General features: G+C 46.5%; 1 protein-coding gene across 1 annotated transcript in view; it reads left to right on the top strand.

Moving 5' to 3' along the window:
* Nucleotides 1–22,043, top strand: part of PLXNA4 (plexin A4) — a 444,814-nt gene extending 422,771 nt beyond the window's left edge. Inside the window, exons 27-31 of the mRNA XM_074168893.1 lie at nt 869–1,059; nt 4,700–4,869; nt 7,744–7,956; nt 19,857–20,007; nt 20,751–22,043. Coding sequence (XP_074024994.1) covers nt 869–1,059; nt 4,700–4,869; nt 7,744–7,956; nt 19,857–20,007; nt 20,751–20,846 — 821 coding nt within the window. The 3' untranslated portion in view covers nt 20,847–22,043. The remainder of the gene's footprint in view (nt 1–868; nt 1,060–4,699; nt 4,870–7,743; nt 7,957–19,856; nt 20,008–20,750) is intronic.
* The last annotated feature ends 2,070 nt before the right edge of the window (nt 22,044–24,113 follow it).

The raw sequence follows: 24,113 nt of genomic DNA, 5'->3' as shown, positions 1-24,113 counted from the left end.
GGTGGTGGAGTCGCCATCCCTGGAGGTATTTAAGGAACGTGTAGACATGGCACTTCAGGGCATGTTCTAGTGCCTGAGATTGTTGGTTTGCGTCTGTTTGTGGGTGGGTGTGGTGTGTGGTTGTGGGTGTTTGTTTTGTTTTGGTTTTAGTGATTGGTGTTGGGGTTTTTTGGGGGTTTTTTTGGGGGTTGGACTCGATGATCTCAAAGGTCCCTTCCAACCATGAAGATTCTGTGAAACCACAACGCTGTCCCAAGCCGATGCTTTGCCAGGGAACGTGATAAGAGGTAAAGGCGACTGAAAGTCAGTGCTTGGGCCTCATTTAATTTTGTAGTGTAGACACTGACATCACGTCTGCCTTGGCTGACATCCCTTGTCTTTGCTGGGCAAATCACTCAGTCATAAGGTAATGCTTTGACAATAAGGCCTGGTCCATACAGCTGCTCTGGGGGCTTCTCCATCTCACATGGTAATTCCACCAGGAGTTATACCTGTGTTGCTTCATGTTACAAATTGGTTGATGGAAATTTATTTTTTAATAATATGGAAATGCAGAGCTTGTGAGAGCAGGGACATTGCAGTACTGCTACAGCCTTCTGACTTTGGAGACCCAAACTAACGTCTCCCCAGGGTGAACTCACCAGCTGTGATTGTCTCAGCCCCACACCAGAATCTGTATGAGCATCCTCTCTGTGCGCTGAATGGGAGAGGTACGTGCTACCAAACCCAGACAGAAGAGGTCTTCTTCTTGCCTGTCTGATGAAAAATTTCTATTAGGTGGCATGTCATTAGCATATTTCCTTGGTGAAACCCGTTAATCCCACTACAAGTGCTTCTAGGGCTGAGACACATCCATCTCTTTTTGCAGAAAACATGATCCGTTACACAGGCAGCCCGGACAGCCTCCGTTCCCGCACACCCATGATCACCCCTGACCTTGAGAGCGGAGTCAAGATGTGGCACTTGGTGAAGAACCATGAGCATGGTGACCAAAAAGAAGGTGACCGGGGCAGCAAGATGGTTTCTGAGATCTACCTGACAAGACTACTTGCCACCAAGGTACATGGTGGGGGCAGGGAAGAGGGTGAGAAATGTTTTTTTTAAAGGCTGCAGTGGAACTTCTTACCTGCAAGAAATGAGAGAATGCTCAAAAAATGCCAAAGTGGGAGAAAGAGACAAGAAAAACAGAGCAAGAGTGCTCCAAGCATGGAGGGAAGGAGCTTGAATTTAGAAAGCAGAGTCAGAAAAGGGGCATTGGTGAGCCATGAGGAGTAAAGAATCCAGGGCCATGAGACTGGTGGAGAAAGTCAGCACAGGGGTAGGTGTGTGTTGGGTTTATCAATTATACTGGCTTGTAGCTTGTACCAAAATTGAGCAAATGAAGACCCAGGGAGTAAATGTGCCCAGATCAGGTTCCAAGGATGTGTGGGCTCCTATGTCACAAAACCCTGAGTATTGTGCTACAAGTTCTTCTTCTCTGCATTTACCCTGGGCCCATAAAGGGTCCTGATGACTAGGCAGGGGGTTAAGTTAACCATGATGTGGCTAATAGGTGGCCAGCTCCAAGGAAAGCAAGCAGAATAAGATGGCCATCTCCATTGAGACATGGAAAGCTCAGGGTCTCCAAAGAGAAAATATGGATTGAGTCAGGTGGGGGCAGAGCAGGGGGCATCCTGAACTGAATCTCCAGACACATCTCACACATCACATCTGGCCCATGACAAGTGTCTTCAGGGAGTGCAAAGACTGTGTTGGGACGTTGGTAAGACCCCATCTGCTCAACCCATGTTCCTCAAAATGCTGGAAACCAGCTTCCTACGTGGCTACCTGCCAAAGCCTGCAAAACTTCTGTAGTGGAGCAGTACGTGAGTGTTTAGCGTAATTGGGGATGCAGCACCATGGGGAGGATGCTTGTACAAGTGGAGATCACTCGAGCTGACAGGTCAAGAAGTTCCTACAGTGGACTTTGGCTCTGGGGAAGCCACTGGAAGTGGCTTAATTGCCACTGTCTGCACAAAAAGAACTCACTGTCATTCACCATCATGCTGTCCCTTCCCTGCAAAGGGGATGGCCAGTTCTTGCTGCAGCTTGATTGCTCTGGGGTTGACAAAAGCTCTCAGACCTTCTTTCATCTCTAACTGAGACTATCTTCCGCCTAACTCACTTGTAAAGGCTCCACAAGAGCGCGGGGAAAAGTGGTTGTCTGAGTTTACATTTATTTGCTCTTCCAGCTTGTGGATAGTGGTCTCCTTGGAGAAGCCTGCATTAATAAAGAGGCTGCAACGATCTTCTTTTTCATGCCAGCACGTGGGGAGGAAGGCAGAATAGTCAGAGAAAGGCTCCCTTTGCAGTTCTGCCGTCCTCTTGTAGCACAGAACATCTCTGTGCCCAAATCTCTCTAACATGAGAGTTATCTCAGTGCATCCCAGAAGAGGAAACGGTAGGGCAGCTGTGGCTCAGGTGTGGCTGAGCACGGTGTTATCTCACCCTGTTCTGAGTGATCAAACAGCCCAATTTTCCTCCCTTCTCTGAAGTTTTGACTATTATCATTTCTTGTCAGGGTGTTAATAGGCACAAACACAATTTCATGTGTTCATGCAAATGCTGTCTGAGTTTTCCCATCAGACAGGTCTGCATCACATGCTGTCCTACCGTACAGTTGTACCTGCGCATTTTGTTCCTTGATTCATTTTGCCTCCGGTGTCTGACTCCCCGCATCCTCACTCACGCTGTCTGCGTTGCAGTGGGATTTGGAGACAAAGTGGCTTTGTCTTTAGCCCTTGGTACATGACCAGCTCCCTGGCATCAAGATACTTTTACGGGTCACACGAGGTAAAAAAGAAAATGATGCTCCCCAGGGTCCGGGCCCCAGCTGGTGTAAACCAGCGAGCATTGGACCAGTGCTGATTTACACTGTCTGGGGACATGTCCCCTACCCCACCACTGAATGGCTTTTGCTTTATGTTCCGGATCACAAACTCAACACTTGCTTTTCTTTTTTTCTTTTGTGGAGATGGCAGGAAAGCAGCTGCGAAACTTGCACAGCAACTGAGAGAGTAGAAAGGCTGGGGGTTTATTGTTTCCCCTCTTGGGCTGAGCAATTTTCTTTCCTCATCATGGCCATTTGAGGGAGGGAAAGAGGAGAGAGAGCAATTGATGGTAATACAATCCCAGGGAATACTTAGTTAAATTGACAATGATTTTTATTCTGGTAAATCCCTGACCTCTGAGACCTAGAGTCTCTTGCCTAAAAGCCTCAGAGGTTTTCTTTGTGTTTGTGTGGGTGAACACGTAGAGAATTAATTCCCTCCAGAAACTGAACCTGAGGGCAGCTCCTTCCATGTCAGACCAACAAGATTTCCCCTAGGGGGCCCTTTCTGAGTCAGACGTGTGCTGCAGGGCTGTATTTGCCCTGCAGGAGTTCACACAAGCAAAAGGTACCTCTGCTTGTTTCCCCAAGAATAAATCAAGTGGTGAATCAGCAAGAGACACCGGCTTTCTAATTAAGTATTTGTTAGTGCTGTGTAATCCTGAGCCACTCTGGTGGAACCTGGTCCTTCATTTCTAGTGAGGAGAATGTCTTTCCTGGGTCCACAGAGAAAGGGGAGGGTTTTTATTTTTCAGAAGAGGAAATTTTGCATATGGGGAAATGTTTGCTGCAGATTTGATTGCTTTTTGGTTATTTTAGCAGCCATATGGTTTGTTCACATATAAATGCCTATGAAGCTCTGATGGCAAAGCAGAGGTTCAAACATGAGCTAGAACCTCCCATTCAGCAGGGAAAGGGTGCCTAGCCTGATTTGTCCCCAAACCCAGGCTGCAGCTCATCTGGTTATCACAGCTCCTCAACTGCCCCCTTCTCCAAGCCTCGTCACCCTCTGATATTCCAGCTCTTCACCTTCTTGCTAAAGGTCAGCTGTCCTCACCAGCTTGTCCAGAGTGGGTCTCCAAGCACAGGATCTGGGATTCTCTTCCCAGAGGAGCATAAGGAGACCTCTGCAGTCTCCGCAGTGAACATTAGTGAGGACTGCATTGTTTCTACAGTTTACCTCAGTCCCATGCCAATGGGTAGTAAAAAATGAGGAGGCCTCTTGGAGATTAAGATGAAGTTGGTGTTATTTATTATACTACTCGCACATATAAAACAGCCATCTCTCTGCAGGCACTCTTGTCCCATTTGTCTCAATGACACCTCCTGCTTTGCTCTACAGCCATCTGACTCCTACTCCCAGTTTAAGAATTGGCCCTGGATGAAAGCCAGCATAGAAAATGGCTGGGTTTTGTCTCATACATGCACTAAAGCAGTTGACGAGAGGACTCAGAGGAGAGAAATTTCAGTGGGAATGTATCCAGGCCTCTCCATCACCATATACCTGAGGTGGGGCAAAGTATCCCAACACATCTCAGCCACTCTCCCTGGCAGGGAGTTCTTGTAGCAGAGAGGACAGGTAGCTTCTTGACCTACTCCATCTGGCTGGTAACCAGATGTAGTAGATGTTGTGAAGATGCATGTGCCAGCTTAAAGACATCCATATTGAAATTTCCAATTTATGTCACATTTAACAGATATTAGATGGCTTCCACTTCAATTACACTTTCTGGGCCTGATTCACAGACGTACTCTGTTTTCTGTACCAAAGTTCAATATCCTCTTCCCACTTGGTATCTCACATTCCTCTCTCCTTCCTTCTCCCAACAGGGCACCCTCCAGAAATTTGTGGATGACCTCTTTGAGACCATCTTCAGCACTGCTCACCGTGGCAGTGCGCTTCCCCTGGCTATCAAATACATGTTTGACTTCCTGGATGAGCAGGCTGACAAGCACAACATCCATGACCCCCATGTGCGACACACCTGGAAGAGCAATTGGTGAGTGAGACACCCCAGGACAGTCCAGCACCAGGTCCCGGACTGGAAGGAGAGGAACATGTTTATCATTATAACTTTATTATCTTTATCACGGAGTGGAGTGATAGGACGAGGGGTAATGGTTTTAAACTGAAAGAGGGAGATTTTGATTAGATCTCAGGAAGAAATCCTTTACTGTGAGGGTGGTGAGGCACTGGAACAGGTTGCCCAGAGAAGCTGTGGCTGCCCCATCCCTGGCGGTGTTCAAGGCCAGGATGGATGGGTCTTTGAGCAGCCTGGTCTAGTGGGAGGTGTTGACCATGGCAGGGGGGGTTGGAACTGGATGATCTTTAAGGTCCCTTCGAACTCAAACCATTCTATGATTCTATGATTGTGTGTGGTCTCAAGGATGGAACACTTTGGCTAAGCAGGTCCTGGTTTGCCCTGCGTAACATGGGATGACAGTATTTCTGAGGGTCCTCCTGAGGATACAGAAGGAAAAATGGTGAAGTATTTAACTGCTGCAATGTTCAGGCCCATAAGAATATCTAGAGAGGCATTGGAGAGGATCCAGCACTACTGTCTTCATCTAGACTGGGTGTTTGACTGTAGTCAGAGGGGGCCTACATCTCCATTTGTTTTCCCACACATAGGCATTTAGTACCATCTGAGATATTTTAAGGTATCCCAGACATCGACAGGGGATGTGCAGCACTCACAGGAGACGTGTACCCTCCTGGGCTGGCAGCTGGAGGCCAGGAGAGCATCTCAAATGGTACTAAAATGGTACTTAAAGGGTCTGGAGCTGGATGTGAGTCTCCTCTGGAGCGAGTGACAAAGTCTGACATCAACCCCCTGCTCTAGCTGCCAGGCAGCAGCCCCTCTTCATACATGTAATGGGACAGCAGGGAAAAGCCGGGGTCAGTGGAAAGAAAAGATCTCTGCGGCTCCTCTCTGCTGAGTTTCCCTGTTGGAAAGAGTCCCCTGGGGAATCACTCCCTCCCCTTCTCCTGTGCAAATACAGGGACTATAAAAGGAACAGCAGAGGAGAGCCATGGGGCTCCCAGCTCATGCATTTTTTCCTTTTACCAGCCATGCTGATGGCAGATCGTCACAGCGCAGTGACATAAAAAAAGAAACCCCATGCACCAAAGAGGCTTTCAACTAATGAAACATTAGCATATTATTAACATTATCTGCGGCGCTAATCTAAGGCTGATTGCAGCCACTCAGACTAAATGAGCAGGAGGTTTATTTAAGGGGGGAGGGGGGAAGGCAGAGTGTGTGTGTATGTGGGAAAAGGGACAGTATGAAGAAATCTGTTCAATCAGATTAAATTAACTCAAAGTCACATCATGGGCTTCATTATTCCCAACTAGGGACATCGTCCCCCCAGCCCCTCCCCGCACATACATGCACTATCTGCTCGTCCTCTCTGCGGCTGCGTTTTCCATCCAAGCACCTGCAGAAGAAGTTCTGCACCGTTCACTCATCCACCTCATCCCCCAACAGATGAACCTCCACCCCCAGCCTAAAACGTTTCCCTCCCACAACTCCATCAGGTCTCATTGCCAGCATCTACTGCTTCTCCTGAACTTGGCTGGTAGGATTACCTTTGTGGGGGGGTTTCCTTATATTTGCTCTGTGATTTTGCCAGTTCGGGAGAGCACACAGTGGTTTAGGAAAACCTGGTGTCATCCCTCTCTCAGAATACACTCGGACTTGGAGCTGAATTTTTTTATGGTGCTGTGAACACATAGGGTAATGAGCAAATGGAAGGAACTGAGGAAATGAAGAGTTTAGCCTGAATTTGTCAGACTGAAGAATAACCTTCTCTTGGGAAGGTGCGGACACTGAAGATAGGCTTAACAGTCTACCTGACAGAGAGACAAGAGTTTGACTCTGTGATCAGTGACACATCTCAGCTCCTAGGCCACGAACATATGAATGCATTTGCCCTGACAAAAAAGCTTGAGGCAAAGGCTGGAGGTAGATACCTTAGGGCATCTCATACAAATGAATTGCTCTTTTGAGAAAAAGAGGGAAAAAAGGGCTTTGGATTGCAATTGGAATAACATTTCCTGAGTTAGGGCAGATGCATTTTCATTTCAAAGGTTACAACGCTTGTTCCTCAGTCCCCTTTTTTTCCTTGAGGCAACAAGGTTTTCCCTGTCATGTAAGGACTGCTTCATGCCCAGTGTGCTGGGGCTTTGAGCAACCTGTCAAGTAGGAGGTGTCCCTGCCCATGGCAGGGGGGTTGGAACTCGATAATATTTAAGGTCCCTTCCAACCCGAACCATTCTATGATTCTATGATCATACAAGGTCTTGGTCTTGAGCTGTGGAGCATGACAGTACACGGTGTCCACAGCACACAGTGTGTGCCATTAACACTCCTAAATCCCAACCTGGGAGCTCTACTTACCTTTTTTCCCATGGGGTTGCTATGAGGGCTGAAAGCCAAGTCCCTCAATGACAAATGTTCACTGGAAGTTTTGCGGGTTCCATGCCTATCCTCATCTGATGAAGCAGCCAAGAGATGCAACTTTACATTGCACCCTATCATAGAGAAGATAGGAGTCATTTTCACCCCCTCAATTATACTCTCATTAATTTATGTGCAACTTCAATAAGATGGCATTGACTTTAAGAGTGACAAAATCTGGCTTGTAAGGATAACAGGAACTAAAGCTGCTCCTGAGGTGACTCCACTGCTGTCCCTAGAGTCCTGTAGGGGAGGATTTTGTTGTATATCGAAGCTTATCCAAGAGTCCTTATGTCCACACCATGATCTTTGATTCCCATCCACCGTTTACCATTGTAACCTCACACAACAGAGCCTGTAAGCCGTGCACTGACTGACTCACCTCTTCCACCCTTTCCACCCCTCTTGCAGCCTCCCGTTACGGTTCTGGGTTAACATGATCAAGAACCCACAGTTCGTCTTTGACATCCACAAGAACAGCATCACAGATGCCTGCCTCTCTGTAGTGGCTCAGACTTTCATGGACTCCTGTTCGACCTCAGAGCATCGTCTGGGCAAAGACTCACCCTCCAACAAGCTTCTGTACGCCAAGGACATCCCCAGCTACAAGAACTGGGTGGAAAGGTGAGTTTTAGTTCTGGAAATAAGCATGGCATAAGCAAATGATACAATGAGGCCCTGTTTCACGGGTGGAGGTAGGAGGCATCATCAGTATTGCTTTGGTAACTTTTTTTCTTTGGTTATTGCCTAAGTAGAAAGCTCTGTGTTAGCCTTTTGTTCCCACCTGCCTTGCAGAGGAGATGGAAATTTAATTAGAGGTGTGAACTGAAGGTGTTTGCCATCATTGTCTCTCTTGAGGAGAAACTGCTGAGAAGCGATAGAGGGAGGAAGGAAGGGGAGGTGATGTATTTGAGCCCTGTGAAGTACGTGGGGCTTCTAAGTCTTTCCACACAGACAAGAAGTTGTTTGCTGTTCTCAGCATTGTTGTGACAGTCCCCACACTGCCTCGATCCCAAGGGTCATACAACTATCTCCCTTTATTCTGAGTCCAGTAACTTTCCTTGGAGGCTCTTTTGTGCTTTGAATGAGACACTGTAAGATTGACAGGCTGGTGACTGAATCTCTGCAGATATCTTCTGAAAGGTCAGAGGTTCTTTCCAAGCATTTTATCCTCATCTGCAAGACCTGTGGCTGTACTGTTCAATCTACTGCACAGAAGATCAGTGTCTGGCAAAGCTGCTCTACAGGGAATACAACCAAGACAACTATTCCTGCAGTACGTAGGGGCATAAATTTCTCTAAGATTTTCCGCAGGACAAGCAAATAGCACATCTTGCAACTGCATTCAGCAGGAGCCTGTCTGCTGGAGCAAGCCTTGCAGAAGTTGATCTCTGCTTTGTTTTCCAGCATGCTATGCTTGCCTGGTGTTATTGACAGGTTTGGGAACTGCACAGATGGAGAATGATTACTACTCTGTAAATACAAAGATGGGTTTATCTTACAGATCATTCCTGTGCAAAGCCATCCAGTTTTAAGCAGTGATTTGTCTGGATGACTTCATAGGCACTGTCTAAAATTGATACCGTGTCATGCTGGTTCTATAAGACCTCTGCTAGCGTAGGCACACTGCACTGTAAACCACTGTATTTCCTTTGGTGGGGACAGTTTTCTCTCATTTTGTGAAAGGAGAACACGGCTGATCAAAGAGCTCTGTCCCCTAGTCAGCATGAGGTGACATTTTTTTACAACAGTGCTCCTATTGGTCTCTAATTTGTCTGGACAATTATTTTTAGATATGGTTAAACACTTCTGCAAATGTCGTTTCTAGGCAACCTGTAAGGCTCTTGTGAGCTACCTTGCTTAATTATGACCTGCTTCTGGTACTGTGTCCAAGTTTCTTAGTATGTATCGAGGTTGATTGCTGGATTGACCTGGATAGGGGGAAAGAGGTGTTTGAGATTCATTTAGAAATCAAGCTTGCACCAACAGTGACCCAAAGGTGTCATACTCTAGTGACGCTTTAGCAACCTTGCGTGTAGTGGGTGGTTGGTTTCTGTGGACAAATGCTTTGCTTTACATGTGACCCTGGTTGATTTTTTATCTTTGGAGATGGTACATTTAAGTGACAAACTGAGGTATGTAGGGGGAGAACAGGATATTTCTTCATAAGGTTGTTCAGCCTGGAGAAGAGAAGGCTCCAGGGAGACCTTATAACAGCCTTCCAGTACCTAAAGGGGCTACAGGAAAGACGGGGAGGGATTCTTGATCAGGGAGTAGAGCTGTAGGACGAGGGGTAATGGTTTTAAACTGAAAGAGGGGAGATTTAGACTAGACATGAGGAAGAAATTCTTTCCTGTGAGGGTGGTGAGACACTGGAACACGTTGTCCAGAGAAGTTGTGGCTGCCCCATCCCTGGAGGAGTTCAAGACCAGGCTGGATGGGTCTTTGAGCAACCTGGTCTAGTGGGAGGTGTCCCTGTCCATGGCAGGGGGGGCTGGAACTCAATGATCTTTAAGGTTCTTTTCGACCTGAACCATTTTATGGTTCTATGGAACACCCTTTTTTTCTAGATAAACAGAAGAGTGCAATTTCCTTTATTTATTTTTTTTTCCCCAGTATTGATTACTCTTTGCAACTTTTTAGAGCTAAATCCTGTTGCCCAGAGATCTTCAGCAAGAGGTGCTGCATTTCCCTGGAAGTTTTCCTGAACAACTGGGTTTGCAAATGAGGTACATAACACCTCCTGCTGCTAGTAAACAGCACTGGATTTCTGTGCCCAGCATGTGCTGGGTTGTTATCTGCACTGATGTCTGACAACTTGAACTGATGCCCGAGGGGAGGCTGCAGGTTTTGGAATATGGTTAGAGCTCCTGCCCCTGCTTATATTTTTGTGTGTCAATTCCACTGACTCAAGGCAGTGGCATCTGGATGCTGTGGTAGATCAAAGAAAAACATATCAAGGATGAATAGAATATAATTTCAATTCTACTCTGAGTTAATGAATTCCTTTTCTCTATTCTGCAACTGTACTTAGAGGGAGTTATTCCAACTCCAATGGCTTCCAGTACTGGTTGGAGCTATTTCTGTAGTCAGCATCAGCTGGAGAGAGCATCCTTCAAGACCACTAGACTTCTTCAAAGAGCGAATCGTAAGATAAAAAGATTTTCAGTCAGGGAGTTTAAGAAGCGGTTGAGTAATTCAGAAGAACCTGAAATCAAATGAACTTCTTTGATGAAGAAGAATCTCTAAGAGGGCAATTAGGCAGTGGTAGATTGTAGCCCTACTTTAAGGTACTCTGGAGTAAAGACAGGCTCCTTTCTTTTAGTGGGTCTGTTGAAATGGAAGCTGGGCTGGGTTACTCCAAGCCTTTTCTTTGCAACTCTTGATTTCTCAGTGTGGAGTCTGCCTTCAGGACTCACAAAACTCAAACCAGTGTATGACCCTGGCACAAGAAGCAGGCGTGGGTGAAACTACATACCTCCAATCCTTCAAAGATTAGTTTTCCACCTCCTTAGAGTGTGAATGCATGTTGGGAAGGGAATAGCTACAGATTCTGGCCTGATCAATGGTCTGCCTCCACAGGGGAGCCCACTGGGAGTTTGCTTTCAACAGTCCTTTTTTTATGCTCTTGGAAGCAGAGGTGGCCTCTGCCTGCTGAAACAAATCCACTGAGAAATCCTGACTTTTGTGAAAACCAGGTCCACTATTCAAATTGCACACCCAGGGCTCGCTCTTTGTGAAAACTCATGGCTAAAAAGTATCTAGGTGCAGCCACAGCTTGGATTTCCTGCGGCAGAAGAGGAGGCCTGAGTGAGGCAGGAGAATTAACCCAGGAAATGGGGACAGACTCTTTGGCTTTTGTTGAAGCCATGAAGAGTCAGGCTGTGGTTCTAAAACAAGGTGGAGGCTTTTCAATTATCATTATCTGAGTCTATTGAAAAATGAGGAAAAGAATGAGAACGGTGGACCAGATTCTCATCTGACTTTTGTTAGTAAAACTCCATAAGCTTTGCTGAATTTACATTAGACCAGCTTCAGATCTGCATCTTTTCAAGTTTACTTCAAATGTCCCCTTTGAGCCTAGAAATCTGGAGAACTTGGGAGCATTTGATGTAATCCCCAAGCAATACAAAGGGGAGCCTGTTCTAATTGGGACTGTCTCATTAGCATTCAACACCACACTGAAAAGATGACAAAGGGCTGTGGCTGACCTTTCATTTCTCTCCATGCTGCCAAGCTTATGATAACACTTGTTTGAACTTCATTAACACCGTTTAATTGCCTGCATCACAATCAATACGATGTTTCCCTACCGAAGCCTGGCAAGGAGGCAGGGATGTGGGAGACTGAAAAGGGGAAGACACAAAAAGCAGAAGCCAAAGAGTTTTTCCATTGCACGCTGGTGCCCCAAATACCTGCAGTGCTGCAAAGAGAGGAACTGGTGCTTTTTTTCTCATCCCTGCCGGGACTTGGTCTCCTTTTGCCTGCTTATTGTGCATTAAAAGTAGCCCCTCAAAGAAAAGCTGAAAGTCAACGGAGACATTGCAAGTATTCTTAACACCTTGAGAATCTTCCAATGAAGGCTATTCAAAATAGGTTTGCCAGGTTCGGGACTAAAAGTGGTTTAAAGTGACCTGATCTGTGGAATTCAGAATTATAACATCTGCAATTATAACATCTGCAATCTGCATTATTATGTTAACCTGGGTACAAACGTTGCCTGATCTAGCTGTTGGTACCCAGGTCCTGGGTCCGTAATCTCATCTATTTCCTTTTCCTCAAGCCACTATGACTTGCACGGCATTAGCCTTTATAGGTCAAGCTCTTAAGCTTGTGAGAAAACGCTGTGGGAGTGTGTTTGGAGTATGCAAAATGCATAGGCTGTACCCATTCGGGATCTAAACCACATAACTTGACAGCCTGTGGCTTCAGGACTGTGTAATCAACGGATGGTCTCTTCCAGTGCAGTGCTTGTGATGTCTGTTGGCCCCTTTGCAGCCAGCTTTACAAAGAAAGACAAATTGGACTGGTTTAGTACAATAAAGATTATAAGCTGTGTGCACCCTAACATTGTAAGTTATTGAAGCTTTAAACAGAAACATTGGGGTGACTCTAAGGGCTTTAAAAGAGAGCATTAAATGACAGGTGCAAATCCTGGCTCTACTTTAAAAAATGCAGTCTTTTGTGTCTCCTTTCCCTGCCAGAAAGAAGGCTGAAGATATAGCATACCAAGGGTCAAGGTAGGGGGTGTTGTCAGTAGAGATAATAAAAAATGGTGCTAGAAGGGGCCTCAGGAGGTCAACCCAACCAGCTTCTGCCTCAGGGCAGGATCAGCTCTGTCTAAAGCCTCCCTGACAGATGCTTGTCTACCCCGTTCTTAAAGGCCTCCAATGACTGAGCCTCTGCTCTCCTCAGGCGATCCGTTCCTGCGCTTCTCCATTCTTCCCATCAGAGTGTTCTCCCTGATGGGCAGACAAAATCTCCCTGGCTGTAATTAAAGCCCATGCCATCTCATCGCCTCCCCAGGGACATGGGGTACAGCTCGTTCCCTGCCTCTCTGCAGCAGCGTTTGGTGTATCTGAAGCCTGTTCTCTTGTCTGTCTTTACTTTTAGTCTACAAAAAACTCCTGATATTTCCTCATCACGGTAACACACTGCTCTTACACAGTGCAGTTTTCATCAGTCAAGATGACAATGTGTCTCTATTCAGAGGGTACAACCTCAGACTCACACATCCTCTGCACTGAGATGATGCTGAATAGTTTCTTCTCACGGAGAAACTACCTGTGCACCGACGCACTCTTCAGCCTTTGACTCAGTGCTGCCCACTCATCTGAGATGAAAAGCAGCAGAAGTCATGCATGTGCAAAATAAAATCAGTGCCCTAACAAGGGGATGAACACACAGATAGAATCATTCCCTCCAGCTCTTCAAGGCAAATCTTTGGAAGAACTGACAGGTCTTCAGCTAACTTTGGGGCCAGTACCTTCTGCTTAGCTGTCCTGCTATTACTGCCAAAGTCTAATCAGTGTCCAACGACCTGGCTTTGGACCTCTCTCCAAAATGGGATCAGTCTGGGCTAACAGGTCTGGCAGCTGCCTGTAGCTGAATCAGCACAAACGCAAACTCTGCATCTCAGATGCCTCCCAGCAAACTAAAATTGCCATGCCGTGTCAACAGGAGAACTGACAGTATGTCCTTGCATTGCTTCACTTCAGCCCACAAAAGCCCTGGCTGCTGGGTTGTTCCCAAGCTTTCCTTCAGTCCTTCTCTGCTTCCCACATCCCTTTCAGACATCTCTTCCTCCTTCAGTGGTCTTGATACAGCCGGCTATTGCATAACCCTAATTATGTTATTGCTGTAATTGCGTCTGCCGTCTGCAGCACATGGATTCGTTACAAGCTTTTCATATGCTAAAATGATTATTAATGAGTGCAGTCCCAACCCAGCGACGGCACAACAACAGCCATGACAAAAAGATCTTTTGGAAGGCAATTAGCTCCATGCTAAGCTGCCTAAACCACGGCCGTGCTGGAAAATTTCAGACTGGAGAGGAAGCACCAGAAACACGGCTTTTCTCTTCTCTTTTGATGAGTTAATGAGTGACTGAGTGGCAGCGGGCACAGTCATTCTTGTGAAACAGCTCCACTGAGGAGCCTCTCCTGGTTGGTACCAAAGGCAAGAGAATTTACCCCTGCCAAAACAGAGGTCAGGATGTATTCCCAGGTCGCTGTTGTATTACTTTCCTCAGGGAAACAAAGCAAAACAAAACAAAGCAAAACAAAGACAACCCAGGGAAAGATTAGGATGTGAAAGCAACAAAAGCAATTATTTTTTGAGAAGAAGAGGGAGCCCTACTAGATAGTGGTGCATCCAAAATCCTTCCCCATACAGTACTGGTAGTTCAGGCTGAGAGAGTTGGGGTTGTTCAGCCTGGAGAAGAGAAGGCTCCTGGGAGACCTTAGAGCCCCTTCCAGTCCCTAAAGGGGCTACAGGAAAGATGGGCAGAGACTCTTGATCAGGGAGTAGAGCTGTAGGACGAGGGGTAATGGTTTTAAACTGAAAGAGGGGAGACTTAGATTAGACATGAGGAAGAAATTCTTTCCTGTGAGGGTGGTGAGACACTGGAACAGGTTGCCCAGAGAAGCTGTGGATGCCCCAACTTCTTAGAGGGGTTCAAGACCAAGCTGGATGGGTCTTTGAGCTACCTGGTCTAGTGGGAGGTGTGCCTGCCCATGGCAGGGGGATGGAACTGGGTGATCTTTAAGGTTCCTTCCAACTCTAACCATTCTATGATTCTAGCAGATGGTATCGTGGGCTCTCCTGTTCAAGCCAGGCTGGGGTGAGTTGCTGTTCTAGTGATACCTCTGAAGTCGCATCCTATGGTATAGTAATGCTCACATCCTCCATTTGAGCTGCTGATGAGCCTGAGTGAGAGATTTACACAAATTTCTTGAGGATTTTATTGCTTCTGATGTTTAATGAAAAAATTTCCTGCTATCAGAGAATGAGGAGCCTTGAGGTAAGAACTGTGATCCAGGGGAAAATCAAGCCCATAAGGAAGGATCTTCTGATATGCATCTAACGATCTCCCAGAAACAGTTGGGAAATATCCACTGGAGACAACCAAAACTGGGGTACAGAAGAAGGAGCAGATTTGCAGCACTGGGACAGCGAGTGGTGCACATCTGACCAAGTAGTCACTGTCTTCCACTTGGGACTCTCAGTCTTGAACCTTCAGAGGCAGGCTAAGCTAGATTTCCTGCTAGTCGTGAGTGGTGTTCCCCAGGGCTCGATATTGGGGCCAGTCCTCTTTAACATCTTTATCAATGATCTGGACGAGGGGATTGAGTGTACCAGTTTGCAGATAACACCAAGTTGGGTGGGAGTGTCAACCTTCTTGAGGGTAGAAAGGTGTTGCAGAAGGATCTGGACAGGCTGGATTGATGGTCCCAGGCCAGTGTTACGAGGTTCAACAAGGCGAGTGCTGGGTCCTGCACTTGAGTCACAACAACCCCATGCAACGCTACAGGCCTGGGGAAGAGTGGCTGGAGCTGCCTGGCAGAAAAGGACCTGGGGGTGTTGGTTGACAGCCAACTGTACATGAGCCAGCAGTGTGCCCAGGTGGCCAAGAAAGCCAACAGCATCCTGGCCTGTATCAGGAACAGCGTGGTGAGTAGGACTAAGACAGTGATCGTCCCACTGTGCTTGGCACTGGTGAGGCCCCACCTCGAGGGCTGTGTCCAGTTTTGGGCCCCTCACGACAAGAAAGACATTGAGGTGCTAGAGCACGTCCAGAGAAGGGCAAAGGAGCTGGTGAGGGGTCTGGAGCACAAGTCTTGTGAGGAGAGGCTGAGGTAGCTGGGGTTGTTCAGCCTGGAGAAAAGGAAGCTGAGGGGAGATCTCACTCTCTACAACTCCCTGAAAGGAGGGTGTAGAGATGGGGAGTCAGTGTCTTCTCCCAAGTAACAGGTGATAGGACAAGAGGAAATGGCCTCAAGTTGCACCAGGGGAGGTTTAGATTGGATATTAGGAAACATTTTTACACTGAAAGGGTTATTAAACATTGGAACAGGCTGCCCAGGGAAGTGGTGGAGTCACCATCCCTAGTGGTATTTAAAAGACGGGTAGACGTGGTGCTGAGGGGCATGGTTTAGTGATGGTTCTTGTCAGTGTTAGGTTGATAGTTGGATTAGATGATCTGAAACGTCCCTTCCAACCTAGACAATTCTATGATTCTATGATTTTCTACTTTTCTATTAGTCCTCATTCAGAGGGTATCTGGCTGTGGAAGTGTGAGTCAATGACCTGCCCATGTCCCAGGTGAGACCTGGTGACCCTCAGCTTCGGGGTGCTCCCAGGAGGCAGGGTGGTGAAAGAGTATCCTGTTCCTTCTTCACTGGCCTCGCAGCTCAGGTACAAGTGAGAGCTGTCAGCTGAAGGGACGAGGGGAAGACGCACTCAGGCAGCCTTGCAAATGCTGGCAGTGACAATGTAAGGACCTCTGGGGTTCGGTGACAGCTTCACAGCGGTTTTGAAGACATGAGGGGTATGCAAATGACAGAGAGGCCTTAAGTACCTCTGAGGATCTCGTCTCATATAGAAGGTGAATAAAGACTCAGCAGGGATGTTTTCGTCTTTCTGCTAGGATACTTTAATATACACATTCATAATTTCTTTAGATAGCGTGATGATAGCTTCATTAGAAACACTTCTGTATAAATAAGTCATTTGGCCGTGGCAGAGCTCTGATGGAAGGACATTATATGTCTTCTCTGTGTACTGGCAGCTGGGTTTGACTATTAATACATGCATATTTTTTTTTCCTTCTTTTTCTTTTATTTTTTTCCTGCAAAACACAATTCTACAATATCTCGGTTTGCAGTCTTAAGGTAATAACTGGTAATAACAGTCTTATGGTAATAACTGCTCAGGTGTAATAACTGCTCAGGTGTATGATAGCCCGGGAATTGAGTCTGAGGGACACAGAAACACTTTGGTATGGCTGTGGGTGATGGCCCGTGAACCCCCACGGGCACGCTGACATCACAGCTTGAGGGTCTGTCATGGCTGGAGAGGCCTCCAAGCCCTGAAACTCAGATTCTTGCACTCTTTCTTTCGCTTCAGAGAGCATTGCGTGTTGATTTTCGTTGTTCAGGTGAGTCATGGGAGTGTTATTCTGCTGGGAAGATATCTCTGCAGGGCTGGAAAGGGACCAAAGAGCTTTCAGACCCTTATGAGTCACAGACTCAGGAGACTGTTGCTAACAGGTGAAAGGGAGACAGGAGAAACTTGTAGAAGCAGATGATGAAACACATGTGTCTGTGTTTCACTTTTTAGGAGCACCCCATCCCTGCACCCACTATCCTGCCACCATTTGGTGAACAGCTGAACCAGAGAGGAAAAGCATAATTTCAACTGGTTGTCAGAGCCAGACTGGCAAATACAACCCAGTACCTCTGCTTTCCTCCACCGGCCTCATTTATTTCTGCTGTGATGTAATCCCTTTCTCTTTTCATTTCGCCTAGCAGGAGGGTGCCTATGCAATATTCATAAGGAGCTGGGATCTTCTCCATGGGCTCCTCTTAGGTGCCATAAATCAATACATTTCACTGCATTGCAGGCTGTTTTTCCTCACAAGTCTATGAACTGTGCTGGTTGCCCATGAATTTAGTTTTCTTTAGGTGCCAAGGCACACCTCATTTTTTGGCCAAAAGACTCCTTGTTTCTCAGCAATGTCCTTTGGCTCTGAGGAGCCTGCTGTAGCACTGTCATGAATGCCACCGGTTCCTGATATTTTCTCTTGTCAGAAGTCCTGTAGCACATGTCTGATTTTGTCCAGCTGCTGATGCTGAGACCTGTTTGAGTTTTTCTGGGTGTGGTAAAGGTCTAGAAATATTTATTCATCCCGCTTACCATCCTCTTCTGGAGGTGGTTCTTCAGGACAGGTCCTCAAGAAGTTTTCAGGTGGCTCCTTCCCTTATAGACAACTGTTCAGGTCCACTTGGAGGTTGAAGGTTAGGCAGAGCATATAGCAAAATCAAGCCCAGATCACTCATCACTGGAGTACTGGGAATGGGCAATATTTAGACCATGCGACTGAGTTAGAGTAGGTTTTTTGGCTGGTCCTGAGCCCAGAGGACAAGATGCTAGGACTCCAGGGAGAGTAATGTTGTGCATACTGGAAGTTGCAGTAAAGTTAATGAGGTTTGCATGAGTTTTTATGATAAGCCAGAGTCTAGCTCTGGAAGCAGTCAGTCTGGGAGACTATTACAGAGCTGGGAGAAGGACCTCTGCCTCCAGTTCCTTTCTCTCCCAAGGGTTACATCAATCCCTCTCTGCAAAACCAGGATAGCAACTGAGAAAAACCCATTTCAATAAATCAGGATGGGAGTGTGGGGCACAAAACCAGACTGAGCAAAACTGGAGCCTTCTGGTGTGGAGGGGTTTCCTCCCAGTGCTCTTGCACCATGATGTCTTTCATAGGAGACTTCAGCAGCTGCTTGTCCCCCTGCTGTCATAGAGAGTATTTTCCCACTTGTTTGTCTGAAGGATCCTTATCATACAGCACTGCAGTGTCCAATTTCTCTGCAGTGGAAAACAGCCTCCATCTCAGCAGGTGTCTCAACGCTGTTTACAGGACACCTGTCAGCTCTTTTGGCTCCCCGTCCCCTCTGCCTCCTAATTATGAAATTGTGGATTGCTGCAGCTATGGGCTTTTTTTTCTTTTTTTTTTTTTTTTTTTCCTTGTGCACAAAATGTCAAATTGCAGAAATTAAAAATGTAAATGATGGTGTCTAATTAACCAGTTGACAGCAGAGCACAGCTGCGAGTGACAGTGACTGATTACCTTCCGCAAACCTTGTCCTCCAAGACCTGCCTTACCCAGGGGACGAAGGACATTGAAAATAGCAACCTCCTTAAAGAGACATTGCTCTACTGCTGGATCCTGATGGGCAATGGTTTGGGGGCTCCATATCCTACAGATAAAGCCCCACTCTTCTTGCTCTCAAGGGGAATGACGTTGACTCCTAAGGGAAACAGATTTCCCCCAGTCAGAGTGGAGATGACCTTATAGCAACCTTCCAGTACCTAAAGACCTATAGGAGACATGGGGAGGGACTCTTTATGAGGGAGTGTAGCAATAGGATGAGGGGTAACAGTTTTAAACTGAAAAAGAGGAGATTTAGATTAGATATTAGGAAGAAATTCTTTCCGGTGAGGGTGGTGAGGCACTGACCCAGGTCGCCCAAAGAAGCTGTGGATGCCCCATCCCTGGAGGTGTTCAAGGCCAGGTTGGAGGGGCTTTGAGCAACCTGGTCTGGTGGGAGGTGTCCCTGCCTATGGCAGGGGGGTTGGAACTGGATGATCTTTAAGGTCCCTTCCAACCTGAACCATTCTATCATTCTATGATTGTATGAGATGAGGGTGTTGAAGCCTATTGCCACAAAATATGACATCAGGCTCGCTTAAAATTTGGGGCTAAAGGGAGATGCTGATCAGCAGAGGAGTTCCTGGAATAGACTGGATTCAGTGTGGGAGGTGGATGATGTTAGCAATGGATGCGGAAGTGCTAGCATGAATGGTGCAAGCAAGCATGCATGGGTTTTTTTTTGTCTACGGGAGCAAAATACTGAGCTATCAGTGGGCAGAGATCAGTGGGACTTCTCTGTGGGACTCAAAGCCCCTGAAGGCTTGACAAAGGAATCCAGTATCAATAGGTACTTTCTACTTCTTTGATGGCATGGGTAAAGTTTACAGGTTGTTCTTTGGGACTTCAGTCTCAGAATAGGGTTGAGTGAGTACAGCACGCATCTGGCATTCAGGAATAGTGCTTCAGTAATTTCCAATTTTGGCTAAATCATCTCCTTTGCTGTAAAAGAAGAGCATGACCAGGTATATCATTGGTGCACCAAAGGACTCCAATAGCGCTAAGTGTGTTCTTTCTCCGTATTGTTGGTGGCTTTCATCTCTTGACTCCCTACTCTCTCCCCTCAAGAAACACCTGTATTTCTTTCTCTCAGGTACTATTCAGACATCGCCAAAATGCCAGCAATCAGTGACCAGGATATGAATGCGTACTTGGCTGAGCAGTCTCGCATGCATATGAATGAGTTCAACACTATGAGCGCACTCTCAGAGATATACTCCTACGTTGGCAAGTACAGCGAGGAGGTAAGAACCTTAGAGAGGGGAAGAGCAGTTCTGCAGACCACCAGGAGGGCCCACCTATTCCCAGGTCCCAGCATGGGTCACAGATCTTCATCCTGGTTAGGGGGATGACAGATTCAAGGAATGAAAAGCAAGGCCTGGGGTCTGGAAAGGGAGGGTCTGGGATTATTGAACTCCTCGATACTCTTCCATCTGGATCCCTGTTATTTTTTTCTCCTATTATTGGTCAATCAGATTTAGCTGGCTTGCAGTAGTTGATGGTTAGATGTTAGCTTGCTACAGAGGAGCTCCACATGAGCTCTGCACCACATGTGACCAAAAGTTGTTTAAGTGTTTGTGCCCAGTGCCATCTCAGACACCCTAAAGCATCCAAGAATGGTCCAACAAGCACAAAACAGGACTTAAAGGTGACGAGCATGGTTCTGTGTGTTGAAGACCAGGTGAGATACTTTGGGGCATCTCAAGTGGCATGGCAAGGTGATGAATAAAGCTACCAAATAACTGATCTCCAAGATAAGAATTCACTTAATCGGTTGCAATCTAGAGGTCTGCATTTAGTCAGATCTACCCCAAACTGCCTGCCTAGTTCCCTGCTGGCTGACTGACCTGCTTTGCATAATCTAAACTAAGCCTGGGACCTATCTTAGAGAAAGCTAACCTACATCTGCTGATGTAAGGTGCTGGACTCAGTCCTTTGGGGCAAAAAAGTTAAAATCCCGATTGCTTCTTTCTCTCTCCTTTTCCAGATTCTCGGAGCCCTTGATCAAGACGACCAGGCTGGGAAACAGAAACTTGCCTACAAACTTGAACAAGTCATAACCCTCATGAGCATAGACAGCTGAGAACTGTCCTGCCAGGGACACCCTGGAAGGGATAAACCAAGTCGTGCCTCACTCAAGATCATCATCTTTACCAAGTGCAAGTTTTGATCGGCTGTAAGCAGAGTCACCTGAACAGCGCTCCTCTCTCTCTCTCTCTCATTTCTTTCTCTTTCAAAATCTATGGACAAAGTGATGAAGCCCCAGGGGTTAAAAGAAAAGACTGCAGAGGAATCTTGGCTCTGGGGATACGAAGACAATTGGGCGAAGCTCTCCTTTTCACAGCTTCCCCTCTGCCTTTGCCCTAGAGAAAAAAACTATTACATACACCCTCCCCTCCCCCCCAAGCCCTACCCCAACATCACATAATCACTCTGCAGATGGGGAATTGGGAGGTAACTTCTGTCATGCTGCTTTAACTGCCCTCCAAGGGCTGTAGCCTCTGGAGTGGACATGGAAATGAACTCAGTATTACTAAAAGTCTCCCCAAGGGGAAGACAGCCTGCCTGCAGGGATGCTGGAGGTCAGGAGCAAGTCAAGAGCCTCTCCTGCAGAGCCATTGCAACTCTATCTCTTGATAGTGACCCACTTGGAGAGGAACCCCAAGGCTCCCTGAAAAATGCCACAGCTCCGTCCAGAGTGGGACATTGTGGCTCTTATCTGCCTGGGCAACAGAGGGGTAGCTGCTCTCCTGGGACAGCAGAAGGGTCAAGAGGGGAGGAGGAGACCGACGCTCCCCTGCCCATGTGTTTCATATGGTTATTCTTATTTTTCAAAGAGACCTGTGTCCCCTCCGTCTTTCCCATTGTGTCCTGTTGGTCATAGCACTGCGGCAAAAGTGCTCTCTCTGCTCAGTGGCATCCCGTCGGTGGTGGTTCTGTTCCTTCTGGCAATGGACACTGCAGCGTCTCCCTTGTTCCCACCTCAGCTTGGAAAGCAAGAGCCAGAAGTCTCATTTTGTTCCAGGCAAGGTGCTCGGCCTCAAAAACCAATCAGAGGTGTTTTTCTTAAAGCTGTTAGTTCTTTCCATTTTGTTTCCTAACTGGAACAAAGCTGTTGTTTTCTCATGGTGGAATATCAGAAGGATACTGAAGGGCTTGCCGTGAAGCAAGGTGGTGCCTAGGACTGATGGTAGAAGCTTCCTTCAAAGCCACTCCTAAGAGGAAATGTCACCACACATTTTGGAAGGAAATCTTGGAGGAAATCCAAATGAAACACTGCAAAAAATTCTTCTATCTAGATACTCTCAGCTGAACTGCATGTCTTCTGGAGGTCTCTGACCTGCTGTAAGCTCATCTGCCTTTTAGTGCCAACTCCTGGTGTTTCCTCTTCTCCATTTCTGGAACAAACAGGCCTTGTTGAAGACACAGTTGCTTCCTGGGAAGGATTTGCTCTCTCTTTACACTTTCTATCCCTTCAGAGATCACTGTCACTGCAGGACAATTGTGGATGATTACTCCATCCTTTCCTCTGCTCAACTCCTCCAGAACAACATCTCAACATGTTTCATGGCCAACCAAAGGGAGTGGGCTCCTGTGTCTTTTCTGAATTTGGCTCATCTTTTTCATACAGCTGCCAGCCTGGAAAACACCATAGTTCAGCATAGTGGGAGACCCTCAGGGTCTGGAGAACCTTGCATCTTGTACACCATGGAGGCAAGAGCTGGGTCAGCATTCATCTCACCAGAAATGAACAGTGCTCACTAGCAGATGGAGGAGTGGCTTGATGTCACGGAGAATCAGCCCACATCCATCTCACACCATCCTCAGAGCTACAGCCTGGATCTACTTTGCACCTGGAGGAAGGAAGGGGTAAAGACAGGGTGTATAAATTGATGACGGAATGAGTGTTTTTGGTTTTATTCATGCCTCTTGCTAGCAAACCAGAACCTCTTCAGAGCAACAGATCACGAGTGCATGTCATGGGAGATGTGGTGCAAACAGGAGTCAGTCAGAAAGCGGGTTTCGTTCAGCCAAACAGATACACATGTAGGCAAGTCTTTCTAAACCCATTTAAAGAACAGCAGTCCAAAACTGGATGTGTGTGTGGGGGGAGAACATCACAAGATTCATATTGAAACAGCAATCTTAGGGACACGTCTTGGTTTTAAAACCCCAGACATTTCTCTCTTGATTATAATTATTATTATTTTGTGCGTGTGTGTGTGTGTGCGCGTGTGTGTGTATCTGTGTGCGTGTGTGTTATTCCCTTTTATTAATTTTGCTTGCTTTCTGTTGGATTGCTGAGCTGATGGACTCATCATGCACCTTATGGACATCTCAGCATTTTTAAGAGGCCTGTGCATTAAGGATGAGTTGGGTTTGGTTGGTTCTGCCATGATTTTGTTAATCCATTTAGTAATGTCGGCGCATGTTCCAGACCCATTGATTATGGCTGTGAAAGTGGGGTGGAAGTCCCACCAGAGCCAGCGGTAAGAAAATTACAACAACACCACAAACACAATATTTTTTATAAGTGCATAAAAAAAGGAAAATTAAAAAAAAAAATAAAGGAAGAAACCAAAGGTTTTGACAAACAAAGTGCCACAAAAAATAAATATGGACCCTATTGTCATGCCTTGTACTCACAGCTGGATGATAGGAGTCTAAGGACAAATAGCTGGCTTGGAGGGAAGTGGTTATGAGTGATGGGCTATACAGCCTGGACATGCGCACATGAAAGGAAGAAGAAGCTGTTTTAAAACAAAAAAAAAGGTATCAAAGTGAACTGGTGTAATCCTGCAACTGCTACTGAAGACAGAGGAACACCACAGGGGAAATCTGAGACTCACCCTGTTTCTTTTTGATGTTTTCAGGGCTGTGTTTTTATTTTATTAGAGTTGTTTTCCATTGTTATTATTTTATTTCTTCTTGCTGGTACGGAGTTTTTCATCTGTAATATGTATATATATTTTTCAAGAAAAACTTGAACACCTCAGAGACACTGAGAATGAAACACTTAGGGGAAATGGGAGGAGCCATGAGATTGGTGTCTTAACCCTTCCCAAGTTCCCATTTAGGTATTTCCGTTTTCTATCCACACTCTTCTTTCCCCCATCCCCAGGATTTGAAAGAAAAACAGTATTTTGCTTCTCTTTCATCTCCTCCTTATTTTTCTTTTTGTTTTTCTTTATTTGGTGTTTGAGATGGTTTCAGTTTTTGCTTGCAAAATGTGCCAGAATTGTGATGTAAATGTGTGGGCTTCCTCCCCTGTCCCCTTCAGTGCCCTCCCCGTTTCCAACCACTGTCCCAGCATTCCCCAGTCTATGAGAGGTCTTGGCATCTTTCTTCC

This window comes from Numenius arquata, chromosome 2 (genome assembly GCF_964106895.1).
Source record: "Numenius arquata chromosome 2, bNumArq3.hap1.1, whole genome shotgun sequence".
Classification (NCBI taxonomy): Eukaryota; Metazoa; Chordata; class Aves; order Charadriiformes; family Scolopacidae; genus Numenius; species Numenius arquata.
This window is presented reverse-complemented; position numbering and strand designations above follow the sequence as displayed.